Raw genomic sequence first — 21305 nt, 5'->3', positions numbered from 1 at the left:
TATGTTATCTTTACTGCGAATGGTGCGATGTTAATATTGTCGTAGCCCTATTTATATAAACGTATTTTTGCGGTGTAGAAAAATGAAGACTAAAAATGGAGGTGAGAACGAATATACATAGAATATTTATGAATATGGTTGTTATTATATTTTGAAGTTAAAAATAAATTATTCGGATAGAGATATCCCAAACGATGTAGATGATGGGAATTGCAATAACCCCCTTCGCTATCGTTTTGTAAGATAACTAACCCTTTTGTGTTATTTCTAATTTATGAAACAGATTTATATCTGGAATACGTTAACATGGGATGGGTTTATTTCTGTAGCTGCTTGAAATAATTGAAAGAGATTTTCTTTAAAAAAATTAGAAAGATTCTGATTTGTTAAAGATATTTTTAAATTTTAAAAAGTGATTTTTTAATAAAAAAATCAAATAAAGATATTTTTAAATTTAAAAAATCGAAATGTTTTCTAATAAAAAATGAAACAGGCAATAAAATTTTTTAGTGGTTGTAGTAAACTATGCTTGTGTTAAAAGAACCTGATAATTTCTAACCTTTTTTTTATTATTTTTCTATGATCCTATAATTTCTTATTGAATCTTTTTGAATCCTGATATCATAAAATTAGAGGTGGAAATTCAAGGCTTTGATGGAGGCAATGCTTAATTTTAGCATACTACAATAAAACATTTCACATTGTATTATGAATACTAAGATTTATTTGATACAGCTTTCTTATTATTTATTAAAGCAAGTTTTAGTATAAAAGATTATATTTTTATAATAAAAAATTATTTTAATAAGTAATAAAAAAATCTTCCCAAACAAAACATAAATGATGCTTTTTTTGAAATATCATAATTTATCTTTGTTTTGGCCGACTATCAGAGTTTTAAGTAATTTATTTTATAATTTTGACATTTGTTGGAGCATCTTTCCTAACAACAATCTAATTGTCCCTTAAACTGTAGAGGAATTTTACTGTAACAAAATGGCTCAAAGAATTTTATTGAATCAGCATTCTAAACTTCTGGGAATATGATTCTTTATGCTCAGCTACCAACATTTGGTTAATGCTAAATAAATGATGAATGTAATAAGTATATTTTATTAGACCTGTAGTTTTCGAATGGAAAATGATACAAAGGCTGGCGGAGAACAAAATTAAGATACCAATCAATAGGTAGCTTTCTGCCTCATCCATTTTGTAGCTGACCACTTCTCTCCCTTCAAAACTGGGCATCCTCCATGGAGGCTGTTGTGATCGGATTCCCCATTTAGACCCTGTAAACAAGATGCCTTCTCTTATCAATGGCGCACACACAATAACTTCTATTTTTATTTTTCTTAATTGGTCAATCAACACATGTAGAAAAAGGAAGGATAAATTATTCTGTGCGGATTCCAGATTGTCCGGAGGCGAATCACAACACATCACGTCACCCAGTACCCAGCAAACGGGTGACATTGCGCGCTGTGATTTGCCTTTGAACGGCGTCCGGAATCTGCACGGAATAATTAATCAAAAGGAAGGGCAGCACAAACCATGCTCCAAAATAGTACAGCATCTCCTTTATTTGGCTTTATGCAAATTCCTCTTACCATCTCCCCACCACAACTACATTGTCCATCTCCAGCCTGAGGTTAAAATCAAATCAGGGTAAAGAAACATCAAGGCTTTTTATAGATCAAGTTAATGGAGAAAATGGAAACTGGCCGTTAAATATAGCATTAGAAAGAGGTTTAAAGAGAAAAATACTCTATATGAGCCACACGAGTTAAATCCATCAATCACCAATAGGTTCATAAAGAGTTACATAAGATAGGAGATGGCTCAAGAAGGGAGGAGAAGGCTATCACTGGAACTGGCAGGTAGTTTCTCCGCACAAATGGTACAATTACAGTGCAACCTCAATGAACAACCCAGAAACTTAGGTTGGAATTAGTAATAAAAAAATCAGAAAGAATTTATGTATCCTGTTGGCAATGCATGCTTAACCTGGCAGATAATTGAAACAAATACAAATACGCAAGGCCGTCCAGCAACTAATGACGGAGTAATCTTTTTATAAAGTGTTTGATGGGTGATGCTTAGAAAATCACCAAATTAGTTAGTTCAGAATAGCCATTCCCAAAATCAAGAAATATGCTCTCAATCCATTCCAATATTAAATATTTCATTGAGCCATGGAATGATGTGCCGCTGCTGCTCGTTGAGGATGGTTGCATTCATTGATGATGACATGCTGCCGTTCACTGACAGTATTCTACTCACTGACATGAACGCATACGGCTTACTAAAGAAGATGGACCTGAATTGTCAATAAATATACATATTGCTCATTGAAGATGGGACATTGCTCTTTGTTATTAATATATGTTGAACTTGATGGCTGCTTGAAGGTCGACTTGATCAAGCACAACAAAAGTGGCAAGTGAAAGATGTCACATCACGTAAAAGCCGCCCGAAGCGCATCGACCAAAAGTCAAAATTTTCCAAATGATATCCATTCTCGGAAGGAGCAGCAACGATGCGTTCAAGATAGTAGAAATAACTTAAATAGACACCTATATTTCTTAGGGTGTTTGCACGTGAAAACAAAAAATAACTATACATGCGAGGTGAAGACACAAATGTTCATTTGTGCGAACAACATAATTTTGCAACAAAAATAAAAAATATATAATAAAATAAAATTATATATATATTATTGTTATTCAAAAGTTAAAACCTCTCATCCCACAGGACCCACACTCTCCCATACTCAAGCGAGATGTCATATGAAAAAATTCCTAAATCTAAACCCCCAGTCGCTCTCACGCTCACTATTTCTCTCTTCTTGCTCGCACACCACGCGCTCCCAGCCCTCCTCTCTTCTTCCTCTACTCGCACATGCTAGCATTGCTAGCCAAGCCTCAAGACCACCATCAACCTTTAGCCCTAGCTAACTGCCTCCATCCCTCTCCTTCACCTTGCCAAACCTCTATGCCAGCACCTACAGCTTACCGCCGCACCACATCCGACCGCTACCAGTTCCAGGTTGTCACTACTGTACCCCTCTTGACCTTGCTCTTCATCACGCCCTAGCACTACCACGACCCTGTCGTCTCACTCTCTCACATGCGAGCCCAGTAACCCAGTGCCGATGCACAAGGCATGCTACACCTACCACTAGTATTGCTAGAGCAGGGATTCGATCATGTCCTATGATTGACATATTAAGCCTTTATTGATAACTTGATTTGGAATTCTATACTTGACCGGAGTAGGGATTCAATCATGTCCATCAACCAATTAGTCCAAACCACAAAATGGACACCTCGTTATCAGAATTTTAAAATTCGATTAAACCAAAACCATCCAAATAAACCGAACTATATTGCAATTCGGTTTGGTTTGGTTCTTCTGTTGATTTGGTCAGTTTGTTTTCACCTATAATTTGATTCGGTCCAATTTGGCTTAACACATTCCTCTATTGATACATCAAAACCAACTAAATGCATACCCTAGCAGTTGAGCATGCTAGCTTGAGGCATGCCAATCAACCATGTAGCTATTTAGTCCTATCCTTTAGGTTGTTTGTAAGAAAGTCTTCAGTAGTCCACACCCTACTTAGCGAAATAACGCTAACTAGGCCCTCTAGTAATATATCCGCCTCAAATGAAGCCTGAGTTATGGGATTAGGAAGCCGTAAATATTTCCATGTGTCACAATTATTAAAAACCCGGCCTTCGAGTCAGAATAAGAAAAGGTACTAGAGATTGTCCTTTATGTATATCTTGATCACTGTCTGTCTTAATCAAGATGATTCTAGATATACTTGCTTGTCTTATTTAATTAAACATATTTTTTCTTCAACATACTTATCTTTTTCTAGGATTTATTAGACATTGCACTTGCATTTGTATACCCTAGGGATATTTGGACATTCCAATCTGGCAAAGTAAGCCATAAACGTCATCTCTTATAAATAGACATCTTAGGGAAGGCAACAGACAATTTCTGAAGAATGAAATGAGATCTCAAAAGCATGTGGTTGTACACTCTTCATCCCTTCCCAGTTGAGACTAGTTCTCCTTTCTGCTTCAATCCTCTTATTCTCTCTTCTAGCCAAATCCATCAATTATGCAAGGTAGATCAATGCATGTTAGGAGAAGAAACTACACATTAAGAAGCACAAAGAGCCACATATGAGTGTGCAGTTCGCTTCTTGAACCACTAATTAATAATCTCATTACTTCAGAGAAGGAAAGTATTTCACATAAATTGAGTGATATAGGACAACAAAAGTTATTCTAATATACTTTCACGAGTTGTAATTAATATTTGGAGAAAACGTATTTTCATGATAAGTCAATTTATGTATTAATGAATAAAAAAGTTTTAGAGTCATATTGCTTAAAGAACTAGTGTACTTGCTATGAAAGCATGCTTGGATAAAGGAAGAGTATTGTTAAGGATTTGAAGTAAACTTGAAGTAGTTTCTTCGTGAATATTTGAAGTGGTCTTGAAATTGCTTCTCCACGAAGTATCTTGAATTGAAAATGATATTTGTTCCAAACCAAATAATAGATAAGATGAAATATCATTTTCAATTCATGAACCATTGAAGATGAAAAATCAATATAATGAAGAAGAATAAAAATGCATTTAAATCATGGCTTTATGCATTATCTTAAGACTCCTTATCTCTTAAAATTCTATGCTTTGTATTTTACGTTTGCCCTTATGATTGAAATAAATATAATATTAAGTTGATATGGATTACTTGCTTTGTTAACAATGTGATAGGTGAGACAATATTCTTCTCCTTGTGGAGGACTTAGTAATCCATTATTATAATTATATTTGAAATTCCATTTCTCTCACCATCTTTAAATTATGCAGAACCATATCAAAAGTTACAGATTATACTTGACTTGCCAAATGCCGAGAAAAATTCACAGCACAGTTGGACAAACAACTTCCTTTGACCACCAAAAGTTGAAAAAAACAAGTGATTCAAAGATATTGACAGAAACTGGAAACAAAGGGAAATATCCTTATAAGAATCAGAGTATGCAATATGCGGCATTAACTCACCATAGGAAAGTGCGTTTCACCCCCTTCAACTTCATCGTTTAGATACATAAGCATTGTTGCTACACGTTGCCCACCACGCTTTAAGTTAAACTGCATTCAAATTATATACTCCACATGGACATTTAATAAATTTATGATAACGGAGGAAAATTTAGGAGAACTAGAAGTTATTAAATAACCTACAGTGTCGGAGAAGTAATCATGATGCGGCCTGTACTGTTGAGAGACTTCATACCTGTAACATAGAAAAGGTTCGGCTAATCAAGAACGTAGTTTGGAGAACAGAATATGTTTATCATGTATAAAAAAAAAAAGGAAAGCAGTCTTGGATCTTTGCCTCAGAACTTGAATAAGCTCTCCATTTTCAGCAGGTATTTGAGAGAAAACAGCAATCCGCCTTTCAATAGCCTGATTTGACAACCAGAAAGAATGTTCAAGTCAAGGTAATGGAAACCATCTTTCCCGTAACATTCATACCAGTTATGACTAGGCAAATGGGAAGTCAGAGATAAAGACATAATATATAAAAAATAGATCCCTATGGTTTGCGCATCCTGAAAGCTTTATCTTTTCTGTCTCTAAAGCAACTAAAGAAAAAAAAGAAATTAGAGCTGAAGGCCGCAGGTATATTCTAATTATAACCGTCGTTTCTGGCATCTTGCTTACAAGTCCACAATTTCAATTTAAACCGGCATGTTCCTCTTAGCAGTATGATAGTTGAAAGTTGAACTAGATTGCCAGTCACCAAAAGCTAATTGATCCTTTTAGGCTCTTACCATGAAATAGGCTCATGTGAACAAGGAAATGTTGTTTGAAAAATTGGCCTGGATAAGGTTACTAATTTCTAAAGCCCTCTTCCTTGTTTGAAATGAAAGAAAGAATTTACCTATCTTGTTAGGTGTAAATGACTTGATAATCAAACAAGACCTAACTATATATTTCTAAATTGATTTTCTAGTACACCGCACAGTTTAAGGAAAGTTGGTGGAGAACCTGTTAAGAAAACCTAGAGCCAACATACTGAATTTTTTCCAGCAATTTTTTTAGTATTGTACAGCTACATATGCTCCCATTCAACTAAGTTCACCAAGGACATTATTTATCAGGTATGATGGTTTCTTTGTTTAGCATTGGATCGCAGTAAAATAGCGTCATGAGGCATATGTGAATCTTCACGCTCACAAGCATGGATTACTTATTAACACAAACTATCCTCCTATCAGAGAACTGGAAAGCAATGCAGAAGAGGATAAAGCTAGTAAACATAAAACTCAGATAGCCTATGTTTTAGATTCTACGAATATAGTTAGAGAGTGGTTTTACTAGGGTTATATAATTTTACATTTCATTACGACCTGTACAATTTATGTGGCTGTTGAAGGCAAACAAAATGCTTTAACATTTTCATGCACAAGAAAACGAACAGAGCAATAAAGACAAACTAGCAAAACTTAAAATGGAAGATAACCTGAATAATGGGAAATTTTCTCTCTTCTGAACTCAAAAACATACCAGAGCTCGTACGTACTTCACTCTTAACTCCCTGAAGATGTAAACAGTGTTAGATAAAGACATTAAGTAATGCATATACCAATAAATGTAGTAGGTTTTAGGAAGGGAATATGTTTCATATACAGATCATTATCTTGTGTTTCTGTACGACAGTAGAAGAGAAGAAATTGTTCAGCTGATGCGCAGTGATATTAGCTACTGCCAAAACATTATTCAAGCTACAAGCACTAATAAAGTATTATAGTTCTACCAGCTTACAAACAGATTTTTCAATTACCTTAGAACAGAAAGTTATATCTTTACCATAGGTTCAGCCAGCGCTACAATAGAGACCCAAAGGACCATTGGCTTCGCCAAAGAACTCATGCTAAGCTCAATTAAGTTTATGGACACCCTCAATTTCACCTCAGTCAACCCAATCTAATCAATTGGAACCGGGCTTAGATTTGGCTCACTAGCCCACCCAATTGGTCCCATCCAGCCTAATTAAATGATGAGGACATCAACAAAAGATTTCTACATGTGCATCATCGACGGAATCGTAGATCGACGGCTACAATCCAAAGTCTTTACTTTTGATGTATTTTATGTTTTATTTATTTTGCATTTCAGTTTTCCTAGTTTATCCCTATGGGTAATGAGTTCTTATTGTAGCCCTGAGGGCATTTGAGCATTTCTTCTTTTCTTTATTATTTAGGCCTATATATAGAGGTCTTGTGCATTGTAAGAGGTTAATGAATGATTAAATGAAATTTTCATATTTGTCTTCTTCTTGTGTGTGCACTTGAGAGAGAAGAAGCCTAGGAGAAGCTCAAAAGAAGTACCCAACAGCCCCTTCGGGTGAGCTCTTGATTTTCCCCAAAAACTTCTTCTCTTTTTTTCTTTCCCCCACCACCCGAACCCCTTCTTCTCTTCTCCCACCTGTCGGCCCACCTCAGCCCCTCTAACCTCAACCCTAACTCCACATCCAAACTTCCACCCACCGGCCCAAATCACCTTTCCCTCCCCTACCCGACGCCATCCCTACCCCCTTCCCCATTGTTGCCGGCCCACCCCCATGTTCTCCATCATAATGATGATTTCACTCATCATAATGGCTTTCCTAAATTAATTCAAGCAAGAAAGTAAATGATTGAGAATTATTTGAAATTCAAATTTGAATTTCAAAAATTTTCCATAATTGCAATTTCTAATTTAGGAAAGTTCATAAACCTAAATAATCTCATTTCAATTTAAATTAGATTTGATTTAATGTTCCCCTTCTTAAATTAACTCACTTGTTTTGGAAACTCTTAATTCCTCCCCAAAATTTCCTCCTCCCTTCTCTAGATCCCGTCAACCCCTCCCTTGCCCATGCTTACTCTCTATACTTCAAATCCCTAATCCCAATTTGAATTTGAAATTAAATTTCAAATTCAATTCCCACCCAAATTACTTGAATCTAAAATTAACTTCAGATTTATTCATAATCCCCTCACCCAAACCCTAAACCTAACATAGCCCACAAATCCTCCTCCTCCTTGGCCCCTCCTCTCCCCTTGTTTCTCTTGGATACCCTAATTCTTTCATGAGTTTTAGAGCAAAGAAAATAAGACAAACTTCCTCCTCCCATCTACCATTAGTGCATGGCCGACCCTGAGGTCGATCACGGATTCTTATACATCGCTCAAAGAGAAATCGACATCTTGCAATCCCCTTTCTTTTATCCAGACTGGGAATACGATGATTCAGCGGAAAGCTACGTAAATTGCATACTCTATCATCTCGCTGAGACGATTGATGAACAACGACCAACGGAACATTGACAAATCGTCAGCTGGACCATCAACTTCCTCTCCTCCGGCTACTTCTCTGACGAACAATACCTTACGCGTCACTTGTCTTGTGGTGGCATCACTAGGGTTACTTCTACCCTTTCTCCACTAAACCCCAATTTCAAGAGCGAGAGTGAGGGAACTCAGGGTGAACACTTCTCGTTGTTAAACCGTGGATTTTGTTTCATTGCCATTAGTTTTACTTTCTTATTTTATTGTTACTTGCAAGTATCCTGTTAATCTCATTTGTAATCGCTTGCTATTACATAAACTTCTAACGGAAATTTCTAAGAATCTAACTTGGTGAAACATAAGTTTACGATTAGCAATGTTAAAGTTCAAATTATTATTAAGTTCCAAAACCAATTCTTGTTTACTTACATGTTTCACATCATTAATTAAACCTATGGCTACGAACAATTCCCCTTTGGCCCTAATGAGACTGAGCTTAGTCAAGCCCATTTTTGAGCTCGACTTGAGTTCGAGCTCGAGCTCGAGCTTGGTATTTGACAGTTGAGCTCGACTCAAACACCCTCTGACTCGAGCTCGACTCGACTCGTTTGCACCCCTAAGTTCAATGCTCTAAACATGTCGATGCAATCTGTTTCTTGAAAATATTGAGGCATTTGGAACTCATGACGTGTGTCATCATGTTATATGTCATCCTTCTCATCACACTCGTTGAATTCGATTTGAAAGTGTATATGAAGGTCAACAATACCGTAAGACAATACACACTTAGCGAGCATATCTAAGCTCAAATCAACTAATATAACATGGTTTTAATGAAAAAGGATCAAGAATTATAAGTTAGTTGACTCTCTCTCCCACCATTTTGATACCCCCCAAAACAATGGCCAAATTTCATATTATGGATGTAACCCCTCAATCATTTTATCAATCACGACCCTTCCATCCGAATTCTTTGGGACAATCATGATTGCACAAGCATGAGATAGTCACATCTTCATTAGTGCAGGAAGTATATGCTCGATGGAATCAAGCACTATATCAACATTGATATAGCATGAGGTGGGCATCTACAAAGATATGAAGCACTGGGTTAGTAAAACAAATGACTCAATGCTTGAAAAGGAAACTTTGACTAAAGCCCTTCCAATCCTTTAACATAGACAAAGTTATCTTTTATCAATAGAATCATTTGGCGACCACAATATAAAAGAAAATATAGGGGTAGATTGCACCCTAAGGCTAGTGTAGAATTTTTATAAAGTATTGATGCCACCTTATTAGTGTCCTTGGCACAAAAGTCAATCCTATAGATCTCCAGCGATATTATATTGGTGACACTGATCCTACAATGTCAATTACAAGAAATAACCCCGATCATAGGAAATGCAATGATAAAATTGAAAATAATTTTCACTAATTCAGACAAGTGATGCAAAGAACATGATACAATGATGTGTTGGTAAACCACAATTGAGGTTAAGAAATAGAGCCCTTCAAGGAAAAAATTGAACAAAAATAATGTAAAAACACTATTTTACCTAAAATCCTTAGCCATAGCATAAAACTATCTGGAACGAGGATGGATACACCACAAAAAAGATGAGACAAATGGGCACAACTATTCAAAAAGATATGAGACCGTAGAGTCTCAACTCATGTCTAAAAAGTGGATAGTTGAAAGACAAGGCCTGGGCTAAATCAATGATAAGCATTCCTTACTTTGACAACTAGTTCTTCATCATAGGGATCTTCGAAGTCGTCAACACCTTCAAACAAAATGAGCTAGGCACCGTGCTTCTTCAGCAAGAGATTTAGAGTGTTCCAAAGAATTAAGAAAATGAGGGGCAGGATATCATCAATGAGTTAAAAGAGGTCAATATGAACTCAAAGGAAGATCCTCTCTCTGCATTCATCAAAGCTCTAATTCCCAACTACTAAGTCAATATACTAAAGAAGCTCCAAGAACTATATTGAAATGACAAGATGAACACTTGAAGTGACAATACACAAACAAGCCAACATCCCAAAGAGGTTCATATTACACAAACCTTGAAAAGAATGAAACCAAAGATTAAAAAAATATGTGATTGCTGAAATGAAGAAACTCATCTGTGGGGAGATGTATCCCACACGAGTTGTCAACAATCCCTATGAGAAAGGAATGATGAGAACTATGCATGCATAGAATTTTGGAATCTAAATAAGTCAAACCTAAAGGAAGATTCCTGTCCTGTTGGATCTTTACGATCGACAATATGTCAAAAACACATGACATATTTTTATTCAATAGACGAGTCATCCAAGAAAACAATAAATCAAGACGGTGCCAGAACATGATAAGACACCACCTTCTAAACTCCAATCAACCTTTAATATTATAAGGTAATGCCATTTGACCTCAAAAAAATCAAAGTCACCTACTAACGAACTATGAACCACATATTTAATGACCTCGCGCATAAACAAGTAGAGTGTTATATTGATGATCTTGTGGCCAAAATGTCTCTTCTAAGTACCACATCAAAGAACATGTCGTGCATTCAAGGTTTCCTCAAAGAAATTACTAAGCTTCGTGATGTACCATTTAGAGATCAAAATTAGCCCCTCGAACAGATAATCATAGAGATGTTGTGTCAAAGAAATCTAAAGCCTTATGGTCACTCCAAGGCAAAGTAGCCTACATCAGATGATTCATATTTAACCTATCAGATAGGTGTTAATCTTTTTCAAATCTGATAAAAAAGGATGCCATGATCAAGAAGAGCTTGGAATGTGTAGAAAATTTGGCAACATGCAGTGACATGATGTTGCATTCATAAAAAGTATTGTATTAGGAGTATATTAAAATAACACAAGAATGAGATCCATAAAAAATGAATGCCAAATGTTCATCTTTTCTTAATTTTACATAATTTTAGTTTAGTGAAGATAAAAGAGTTAAAAAAATCTTTAATAAAAAAAACCTAAGCTTTGCATAATAATTTATTATGGCCAACTTTTGGACGTAAAAACACCATTATATAGGGAGAAATGCTTGCTTTAAACAGTAAAACAGTAGAAACTAACATGGAGTTCTGGAAAAATGACAGAATGGATGCAGTTACCTTCCCTGTTTTGGCATCTACGACAGTAGAAGTTTGAAGGCGAGGTCTTGAAAGTGCTTTCAAATAATCACATTCCTGCATGGATCCTAAATACTTTAGGCTTCTGCAATACCAACATTATCATATGGAATAGTAAAAAAAATGTATAGTGACCATTTAGACTTAGTGTTGTCACAATAAAAAAATTCAGAACTAAGTAGACCCTAAACTAATGCAAAACGCATGCTTAAATTCTGAAACAAATTCCTATAATGGATAGCCTTTTAGATATTGAGAAACAATTTTTTCTGATTGTATCCCCATCGACCAGATGCAAATAAGCAGTTCACAAAAGTCCATCCAGATCATCAGCATTGATGACACTAATGATAATGACGTTGCTATCAAGTGCCGATGCTGCTTGCAAGACAAATCAAGTCATCCTTTCCATAAAATGGCTCTCATTGATACAAACTAATTCTATAGCTGAAGCTGATTCCTTGATCTACATGATGCAAAACACATTTGGATTTCTTTTAATTTTCTTCGTTTTGCTTTCATCTAAAAACAACCTACTTTATTCAACAGGTGTTTATGCTGAGTTAGAATATTGTTAATTTTTGTTAGTTACACAAGCTTATTGGATTCTACAAAATGTTCACATTTTGTAATTTATGATGTTTTTGAAGAAAAATGCTACAGTTGCATTGGGTGTAAATTTGTAATCGGGCTAGCTTAGGCCAGATTAAAGTCATATTATCATTTATTTTTAATAACATCTGAAATATAACCCCTGACCCACTCAAAATCATTCTCAAGTTGGTTTGAAATATAAAAATTTCAAATCAATGCATCTCAATGCAGGGGTTTCAGTTATTTCTAATGATATTTGAAATTTGCAAATTCAAAAAATTTCCAGATTGAGTTAGCATGGTTAATGTGAATCCAACTCATTGCCTCCTCTGCTCTAGTGTACATGTTACTAATAATACTTGTACAAAAAGTATGATCGATACAATCCCCGTAAAATGGTATGGTATCATAATTAAAGAAGTAGCTGTGAATTAGTTTAAGCTGTTGCAATTACATAAAAGCTAAAAGCTAGCACAGCTGATTTTAAGATCAGATAACAATGATAGCAGAGAGGCCACCTTAAACTTGCTGGGTGTGGACATTACAATTTCCTGCATCGAGAAATATGCTAATTGTTGTGTATGGTCGATCAAAAATCATGCTAAATATGCTTTTAGTTTAGCATACAGAAAAAGCCATGAACCATAAGATGCTCAGATCCACAGGAACCAATTTTGTACTTTGTGTTTTGTAAGAATTTAAAATTTGACCATGAGGAAGTAAGTATTCACTTCTAAATGAAATGTTCAAAGAAAAAATTAACTTGACTCTGACTTCTTTTTATAAACTACCCATAATTTAATTTTACCATGAAAAAGGACAATAATTGCAAAAACTGTAAATAAGGGAAAAAATTTGTCTTACTTTGCAAGCAACCAATTTTGTCATACACGTCAGAGTTTTTAAAAGTCAGCATAAATGTTTGTGTTTCTTGAAACCTTGATGTATCACTACTAAATTTTCTTATGGAACCCTAGTATACGCATTGTGTATGCTATACTAGTAATACTAGGGCTGCCTAAAAAACTGCAGTAGTAATACTAATGTTTTAAGATACCCAATCATGTTGCCAGAGTAATAGGGCAAACTATTGTCCTTGTTTGCAAAGTAATATAACTTTTATCCTTGCCCATAAAAAGACAAAATCATATGGAGTTTTATACAAATAACTCTATTCTATTTGATCTTAAAGGAGAGTAAAGATCTTGATATGAAGGCAATTCAATCATATAAATTCAAGAAGTGAAAGCAATAAGCAAGTTCAAATACCTCTCAAGTCAATGCTAGATGCTTTCCCAAATAAGTTCAACCAAATAAGATAAAAGGAATAGAGATCACATAAAGATGGAGGCATACCACAAACAAGTGAAGAATATCTATTTTTATGAAAAATAGATCACTTAGTACTTACAAAAATGTGTCATTGTAATTCAAGAGCTCTGATAGCTAAAAATTGTGTATTTGTAAAGAAGAAAGTTATAGCAAGTACAATTTATACCTCAGTGCTTAAGAAATTATGAAAAAGAATTATCCGTGGTGACCAGCTCATTACTTCCGGCTTGACCTAAACTAGAAAAAATAATAGAGTAAGATAAAATTGTTAAACTTTAACAAATATAAATTAGAGAACATTATTAGAAATTATCTCCTTTTGATTAAATAACAGTAGAAAAATAAGCACATGTTTTTCACCGAGTTTAACCTAACAAAAGTGAAATTTGGAAATATCTTCTCATCCAATGGGTCGAGAAAAAACCACACCAATCAAAGAGGATGAGCTTTTTAAATACAATTAGCAAACAGGCTCTCTACATCGAGTTTAAGGGGCATTTGAATAGGGACTTATTATGATCCCCAATCAGTCGTTTGATCAAATTGGATACCCCACTCATATTCTTGGCCCCAGCTGGGCCATCCATTTATGTTGTATAGGCCAGTATCATTTTAGGCCAACAATACAGGTCAACCAATAGAAAGTCACAGCATTAGGGGCTACGACCTAGCTAGAGGAAAGCATCCCAAACTACTCCATCAGATTACCAGAAAGGCATGCAACAAACAAATTAAAAAGCCAAAAAGAAAATGACAAGAAATAAAAGAATAAAAAGAAAGAAAACCGGGAAAGAGTGCATTCAATGAAAGAAAATGACAATAAATAAAAGAATAAATAGTCAAGCATGCCTCAGAAACACTAGTACAAAACATGACAATTATCGACTACTTACCAATCAGCACAATATACCGTTGTAGCTATCTTGGAGATTACAGGTTATGCATGGTGCAACCTTAACTCGTACGACTATCTATTTAGATTTTTTTTAAACTTAATTTATATTTTTTGCATGTTGCTTTGTTGTTGAGAAGATGCCATAAATTTATCCATAATCATACACCATATAACACCATTTTTAGGGCATGGCATAATTATAAAAAAATTGATAGATAATCTCCATTTCTCCACTATTAAAACTCCCTGCATTCATTTTGTCCATCGTTTCTTGTCTAAAAAGAAAAATGAGCATCGCTATATGTAAGGAATGAAAAAACTCTTGACTATTCCAACAAGTAGAATCAAACTATATGTACAACAAATAGCATAAAAATACGTAATTTTCAGTCAAAATGAAAATGCAATCCTTTACGAAGGAGCAAAGTGTGATGGCGTACTATCATTATTTCCTTTCCATATCATATATAATTTGTCTAATAGTACTACCTCTTCAGAACTAGAACCCCCCAATTTTCCTACTTGATTCAGCAGTCTTATAAAAATAAATTTTTGTAGTAGAAAAATAAGCTAGTCAATTAGACAAAGAAGACAGTAAATAGAGTTTGATCAACTTAAATTTGAAACCAGAGAAATTTTAATCCAGTAGGTCTATTCATAATAGTAAAATACTAGATTGTGCTTTGAAAGAAGAGGCAGCGGACATAAGAGATTCACAATATGAAACGTAATAAACAACATTTAGATGAAAATTTTGAAATATACAAATCCAAGTCGAAGAGTTGCTGCCTCTTTGTCATTCTCCCAATGAGAAACACCAGCGGAAGTGAAAACCTGAAAGAATCATCATTTGTTAACAAAGCTTTCAATCAGTGGTGTTAAAGCTGATCTAACTTCAACAAACAAATGCCTCGAATAAAAAATACGTCTTAAATTTCATAATTGCTTATCACAAGACAGACTTTTTCATATTTATTGTGATGCTGAAGCAACATGACAATGAGCAAAAAATAAAGAAATAAAAGAGAAAGTGAAACTTAATTTCCCTCAGATTATTCAAAATAGGAGATGCCGAAAATCCTACAGAATTCAAGATCCTCAAATTTTCACAATTCAAAATAAATTAGCTTCTATTGACTCAAAACGTTTAATGCTTGGCTCCACCCAACCATTCCTACCCACCAGGCATTCATAAGGTCAAATCATATGTCTATTCAAGAGAAAAACTTTGCAACAATATGATCAAACATGGAAATCTATATTATAAGAGGTGGAGCTAATGATTATGTATCTCAATGCTAAATAATATATTACATCAATCTGATGGTAATTGAGGGTAGGCTGGGAGTGATGGTTAAATTACCTATACTATAATTTACATGTGTCAGGTTCAATTCACAAAAATAGCCTATATGCAAATACAAGGATAAGGATGTGTACATCAACCAGTCCCCACACCATACATTAGCTGGAGCTCCATGCACCAGGTATGCCCTTTTCTAAATCTAATGGTAACCAGTGCATTGCATCAATTTCCATGAAAGAAACCATATATTTTTGCGTTTTTTTTTTTATGAACTTTATTAGAAACAATTATATCTATTTATTAATTTTTTTGTTGATGATAATGAATTAAATTAATTATTCGAAACAGCAATAACTTCCAAAGTACTTAAAGGAAAATATTTGATATGGATTAAAAACTGATGAGGACATCATCAGCATTTTCGAAACGAGTACCATCAGGAGACGCCAGAGATCGACGACCATGATCATGAGTTTTATTTTGAATCATTTTATGTGGTAGTTTATTTTATTTTCAATTTTTTCCGCTTTTGCCCTTATGGGTATTTGGTCGCTATTGTAGCCCAAGGGGCAATTTAGTCTTTTGTTTTCTTTGTCATTTGGAGGCCTATATATGGCCCTTTTCTTATGTAATAGTTAGTTTTGATGAATGAAAAATTTCTACTTTTGATCTCTTTGTGAGTTCATATTTTCTTGATCTCTTGGTGAGTTCAACTCTCCTAGATCTCTGTGTGAGTTCTATGGAAAGCCCAAAGTGGATTATTGTTTCTTCCCATAGCATTACTCTCTAATTCTATGTTGCCAATTTGATATTGTCCCGTTAATCTAGTTATAACCGCATGCCTTACTTAATTTCAACTTGATAATTCTGAAAACCTAACTTGGGTAAGCATTAATTCTATAACTAGCAAAGCTTTAAAAATCTTATATTAAAATCCCCTAGCAGTTCTTGTTTCCATGCATCACGTTTCACATCAAAAAAAATATAAAATCCTTCAAATAAGAACTTCTTACTAAGTTATTACTGATGCATTAAAAACTGAATTCCACGACATGTAGATATGCATTACATAACATTTACATGAATGATACAGATATTGAGATAGGCTGAATAGCATGGAAAATGGAACAAGAATACTGTTGTATAAAACGCACATACTCTAATTACATAAATATATCCATTTCATTAGAGTTTAGTATCTACCCTTATTTTTTGTTCACATCATATTAGTTTATCATGCAGGGTAAAACCCATGTAACAGGCCGATAATAAATCCAGCAAAGAAAATACTACATTTTTACATTTATGAAATCTAAACTCATAGACACTAATTTACAATCAGAAATGGGAAATTGAAATAATTATACTAGTTATATGATACATGTTCAAATTTTCCAGAAATTAAAAAAAAAACTGAGAAGAACTATCTCTAAATAAAAAAATGACATAACCAGAATTGGGAGGAAATGAGTTTATACCAGAAGGAACCTCCAATCTGTGGATAAATTCCAGCTGAAATAAAGAACCTGCAAGTAACAGATATCAACTCCTCAGGCCAAGTTTTTAATATTTTGACAAAGATATGAATAATAAAGGGTATATCAAAGTAAAATGAAGCAGAAAACTGAATCTTTATATACCCCAAAGCAATGCATTCTTTGGAAACAAAAAGGACTTGCTGAATTAGAAAATAGGTCAACTAAACATACAACGCTGTTATTTTAGGTAAGTATGGCAAGTATTTAAAATAACACAAACCAGCACAAAGATATGTTGGCGACACAGCTAGACACCATTAACATCATGCTGACACATCCGCGGATAAATAGAGATTGCAAAACGCAATGACATATCAAGAAGAGGAAGTGTGGTTATGATCTGCGTGCTCAGGTTACTGACAGCTAGTCAAATCAAAACCGAAAGCAATGAGACTGTTACAGTTCAAAATGGTGGTCCTTTCCAGATTTTGGGATATATATATATAAAAATTCAATATAACTAAAATCAAGAAGAAAAAGGGAATCATCTGAAAAAAGGAATTTCATGTAAGGTGCCCTCTGATAACAGATAGCTCCAGGTCTACTAAGATCATTTTTCTTAATTCTCAAAGTGTTGTATGCATGCTATCTAGATATAAAACTAGCAACTTACAGTATACAACATAAAAGGAAAATAGTAAAGACAAAGTATTCATTTTACTATTATAGGTAAACCTATTAATCAACAAGGTGTTTCAGGCTGATTTTCAAATGATGTGAAGCAACAAAAAGACCAAGGCAAATTACTTTTTGATTCACATGTCTATCTTCTATTGAAAGAATTGAAGAGGCATCTATTGAGGGCACAACAGATTATGCAGAAACCGACGGATGGGCACAGGAAGAATATTCAAATTGAAGCAGGGGATAAGGTGTTCCCGAAGCTTAGACCTTACAAACAGAGGACGATTGCTAACAGGAGAAATGATAAGCTAACTTCAAGATATTTTGGGCCATTTGAGGTATTAGAGAGGATTGGAGAGGTGGCATACCGGCTGAAATTACCAGCAACAGCAACCATACATCCCGTTTTCCTTGTATCACAACTGAAGAGGGCAATTAGGGATCATGCAGCGAGTTCTGAGCTACCAGGAACATTGACAGAGGACTTGGAGGTGGTGTTGGAGCCCTTAGAGTTGATGGGGGTTTGCAGGGAGATGAGGGAACTAAGAAAGTTCTGATCAAATGGAAGAGCCTATCGGACTCGATGCCCATGAGAGCTTTATGAGAGGGTGAAGCATCAGTTTCCCTCTTTTCACCTTGAGGACAAGGTGATTCTTTGGGAGAAGGTATTGTTAGACCGGTCCATCATCCTCTCGAATTGAAGATCGATTGTATCTTGGTATTTTCCTTCTGTTATCTTGATTGTTACAATAGAAACTACTGTTTTCTGATTTTCCATTGGATTTGTGGGAATTTCTCGCTGTTTTCACCAAAATAATTAGGTTATAATTGAGATCTTCAAGTATTTCCTAACAGAGTGTTGTTGCACTGTGCTCTAAGTTTGGCTGATAATTTAAAGGGAGCGCTGCGACATTGGGTCTCTAGGTGTTGCGGCGCTAGCTTTAAGTATTTTATAAATATTAAAATCTACTCAAATTTTCAAACGTACAAACCATTTCCACCCTTACGTAGTCAGTCGGAGAGAGGAGAAGAATTTTTAGAGAAATAAAGTTTGTATCGGGTGATTTCATCCATTGGGGCAGTTTGACAAATTGTCCGGGTCGAGATAGGTTATATTTTGTCTATCTTGATTTTTAATAATTTGAAGTTTTCTGAATTTTTCTGATGTTTTGTTTGGAATTTTGATGTAAAATTAGGTATAACAGTATATTTGGAAAACTTTCACTGCGTAACTTTTAGTATGTTGTAGTTGACAATATTTTGAATCATAAGATAATTTATTTATAAATTTTCACAAGATAATTTTAAAAATACACCGTTTGAATGATCTGAAAAAATAATCTGACGCTTATAAAGTGTTGTAGTTTGATAAAAGTTCTAAAATTTAGCTATGACAATGTGTGGTAATTTGATGAATTTCTGAAAAACATTAATTTTTACATATGGCTTTTCCTCGAATTTCTAATTGTTTGACAGTTAGAAGGACACTCTGTGATATCCTGTGATGACTCTGACACCGTGTACTATCTTTGAAAATAAGCTTATATGTGTTTATATTTTTAAAATGTATGATTATGGATGAATTCTAATAAGTAGGTGAAGTTCTGATGTGCTATCTTATGGGAGTCATAATGGCCTAAAATTTTTTAATACCTGATGTGCTAAACATTAGGAGTTATAAAGGCCTATTTTTTGAGATGCTAATATGGGGAGTCATAAGGGCCTGAATTCTGATACTTGTTATGAGGTATAAGAGTCTGAACTCTTAAATATGTTTGGAGGTATAAGCGTCTATAGAAAATTCTGTTTGTTTTAAAATATGAATATGAAGTGTTGGCAGTTCTATTTCTTTACTATTATGTATCACTACTGTTCTACCATTTAATTTAGTATTAAAGATATTGTTTACTTCTCTATAGATATGTATGTATCATGAACAATCTGATTGGACCTTTGTACAAATGAATTAACTTTACCTTAATATTTCTGCTTGATTATTAGAAATTCGGTAAGTTGAATGTAGCTTATTGAGTTGTGATTGTTCATGCTTGTTTTCTGTATTTGTTTCGAGTCGGGATAAAGGAAAAGGGCTGGCTGACTAGGGGAAGTTCCCAAATTTGAGATGTGTCTACTAGGTATGTGTGGTTAGATTTTTGACATTCATGACTTTTGTATTATGTTCTGTGATGTCAGTGTCATTTACGGTTTGTATAAAAATTATTTGATTGTAAACAGTTCTGAGATGAATGAAGAAGCTTTTGATGATGAGTATTCGTATGTTTTAATTTACGTTTAGTGGCTCTATAGTCTGTAAATTATTTGAAATTTCTAAAATTCTCTCCAATTTGATCCTGGAGATTTAGTCCTGCCACGATCCAACATGGTATGACTAGTTTTGTCAATGAGTTATATCGGATCGGGTTATGACATTTTGTAACCATGTTGTTATTGTGCTATGTTATTTGGTTCAAAATAACATCACTATGCTCAAAATGTACAAATTGCTATACATGTCATTTTACGATGCATGTGAAGCATATGCTCTCCATCACACATTTCCCGCACAACCTAAGAATCCCATATTGTGATATGCTAGGCTTTTGCAAAACAAAATAGCTGAAAAGCATCACCAAAAGAAGCTTTGCCTTTTAAGTACGGAAGTCATAATATTCCATCTACTATGAGTCACATTGTTTCAGGTTTCTATCCTCATCCTCTCAGTCTCATTTGGTTACAGCCTAGCACTCCAGGAAGCAATGATTGAGCTCTAACCACTTTAAAGAATAAAAAATGAAGAACAACAAGCGAAATCTCTTGGATTATCAAGCGGTAGCATTAGCTTAAGGGAACCATAAATAAAAACTTCCATCATAATCATACAGAAATGCATCACTGCCCGTGCCACTCTACATTCTCAAGTCCATCCCCTGATATCTCCTAACGCCTCCACCCAACATAGTATTTACCAAGCAAGCATTCATGATTACAACATCCATCCCGATCATACTTTATCGATGGAAGATCTCTAGCAGCAAAATAAGCGATCGATTTCAACACAAACAAGGCAGATTCGAAGAAAATAATTAGTAACATAGACACCATAGCAATTGAGAGTATAAAGCAAGATTAGATGGCATTTCCTCACTTCCCTCAACAAACCCCATGATCTAATATTGCAAATAGAAGAAAGAAATCAAGACAAGATGAAAAATCTAACCGATGATCATCCCTATGGTTACCAGAGTAAGCAACCCCAGGATGAACTTGCTCCGACCCATCCTCGGCCCTCTTCCTTCCGTCTATTGCCTCTTTTTTCCCACAGGAATCCCTTCTCCAGATTTGGCGAGGATGAAAGTAAAGAGATGAAAATTCAACGGAGATATAGAATGGAGAGGCGCTCGCTGATGGTACGTGAAACGGCAACCAAAATTACCTTTGAAGGACTTTAACGGTGTGGAAAAACCTCTTTGCGTTCATCAAGGGTTTGGCGTTATATAATGCGGAATT

At 34.7% G+C, this 21305-nt stretch overlaps 1 protein-coding gene across 1 annotated transcript; it reads right to left on the bottom strand.

Moving 5' to 3' along the window:
• Positions 1-987: 987 nt before the first annotated feature.
• On the bottom strand, positions 988-21096 carry LOC110094179 (prolyl 4-hydroxylase 1). The gene is made up of 11 exons (XM_020819344.2): positions 21016-21096; positions 17115-17162; positions 15096-15148; positions 13602-13667; positions 11492-11566; positions 6557-6631; positions 5426-5496; positions 5272-5323; positions 5089-5178; positions 1551-1643; positions 988-1289 (listed from the first exon to the last, which is right to left on the bottom strand). The coding sequence occupies exons 1-11, from the start codon at positions 21074-21076 to the stop codon at positions 1182-1184; spliced, it is 792 nt and encodes a 263-aa protein (XP_020675003.1). The 5' UTR covers positions 21077-21096; the 3' UTR covers positions 988-1181.
• Between the last annotated feature and the right edge of the window lie 209 nt (positions 21097-21305).

This window comes from Dendrobium catenatum, unplaced genomic scaffold (genome assembly GCF_001605985.2).
Source record: "Dendrobium catenatum unplaced genomic scaffold, ASM160598v2 fragScaff_scaffold_1661, whole genome shotgun sequence".
Classification (NCBI taxonomy): domain Eukaryota; kingdom Viridiplantae; phylum Streptophyta; class Magnoliopsida; order Asparagales; family Orchidaceae; genus Dendrobium; species Dendrobium catenatum.
This window is presented reverse-complemented; position numbering and strand designations above follow the sequence as displayed.

Excerpts from the sequence above, each read along its gene's own strand:
- LOC110094179 (XM_020819344.2), bottom strand. The coding sequence starts at position 21,076 with ATGGGTCGGAGCAAGTTCATCCTGGGGTTGCTTACTCTGGTAACCATA. Across the intron at positions 1,644-5,088 it reads GTGAAACGCACTTTCCTATG|GCTGGAGATGGACAATGTAG; the intron begins GTGAGTTAATGC and ends TTTTAACCTCAG. Across the intron at positions 1,290-1,550 it reads CTGTACTATTTTGGAGCATG|GGTCTAAATGGGGAATCCGA; the intron begins GTTTGTGCTGCC and ends TCTTGTTTACAG.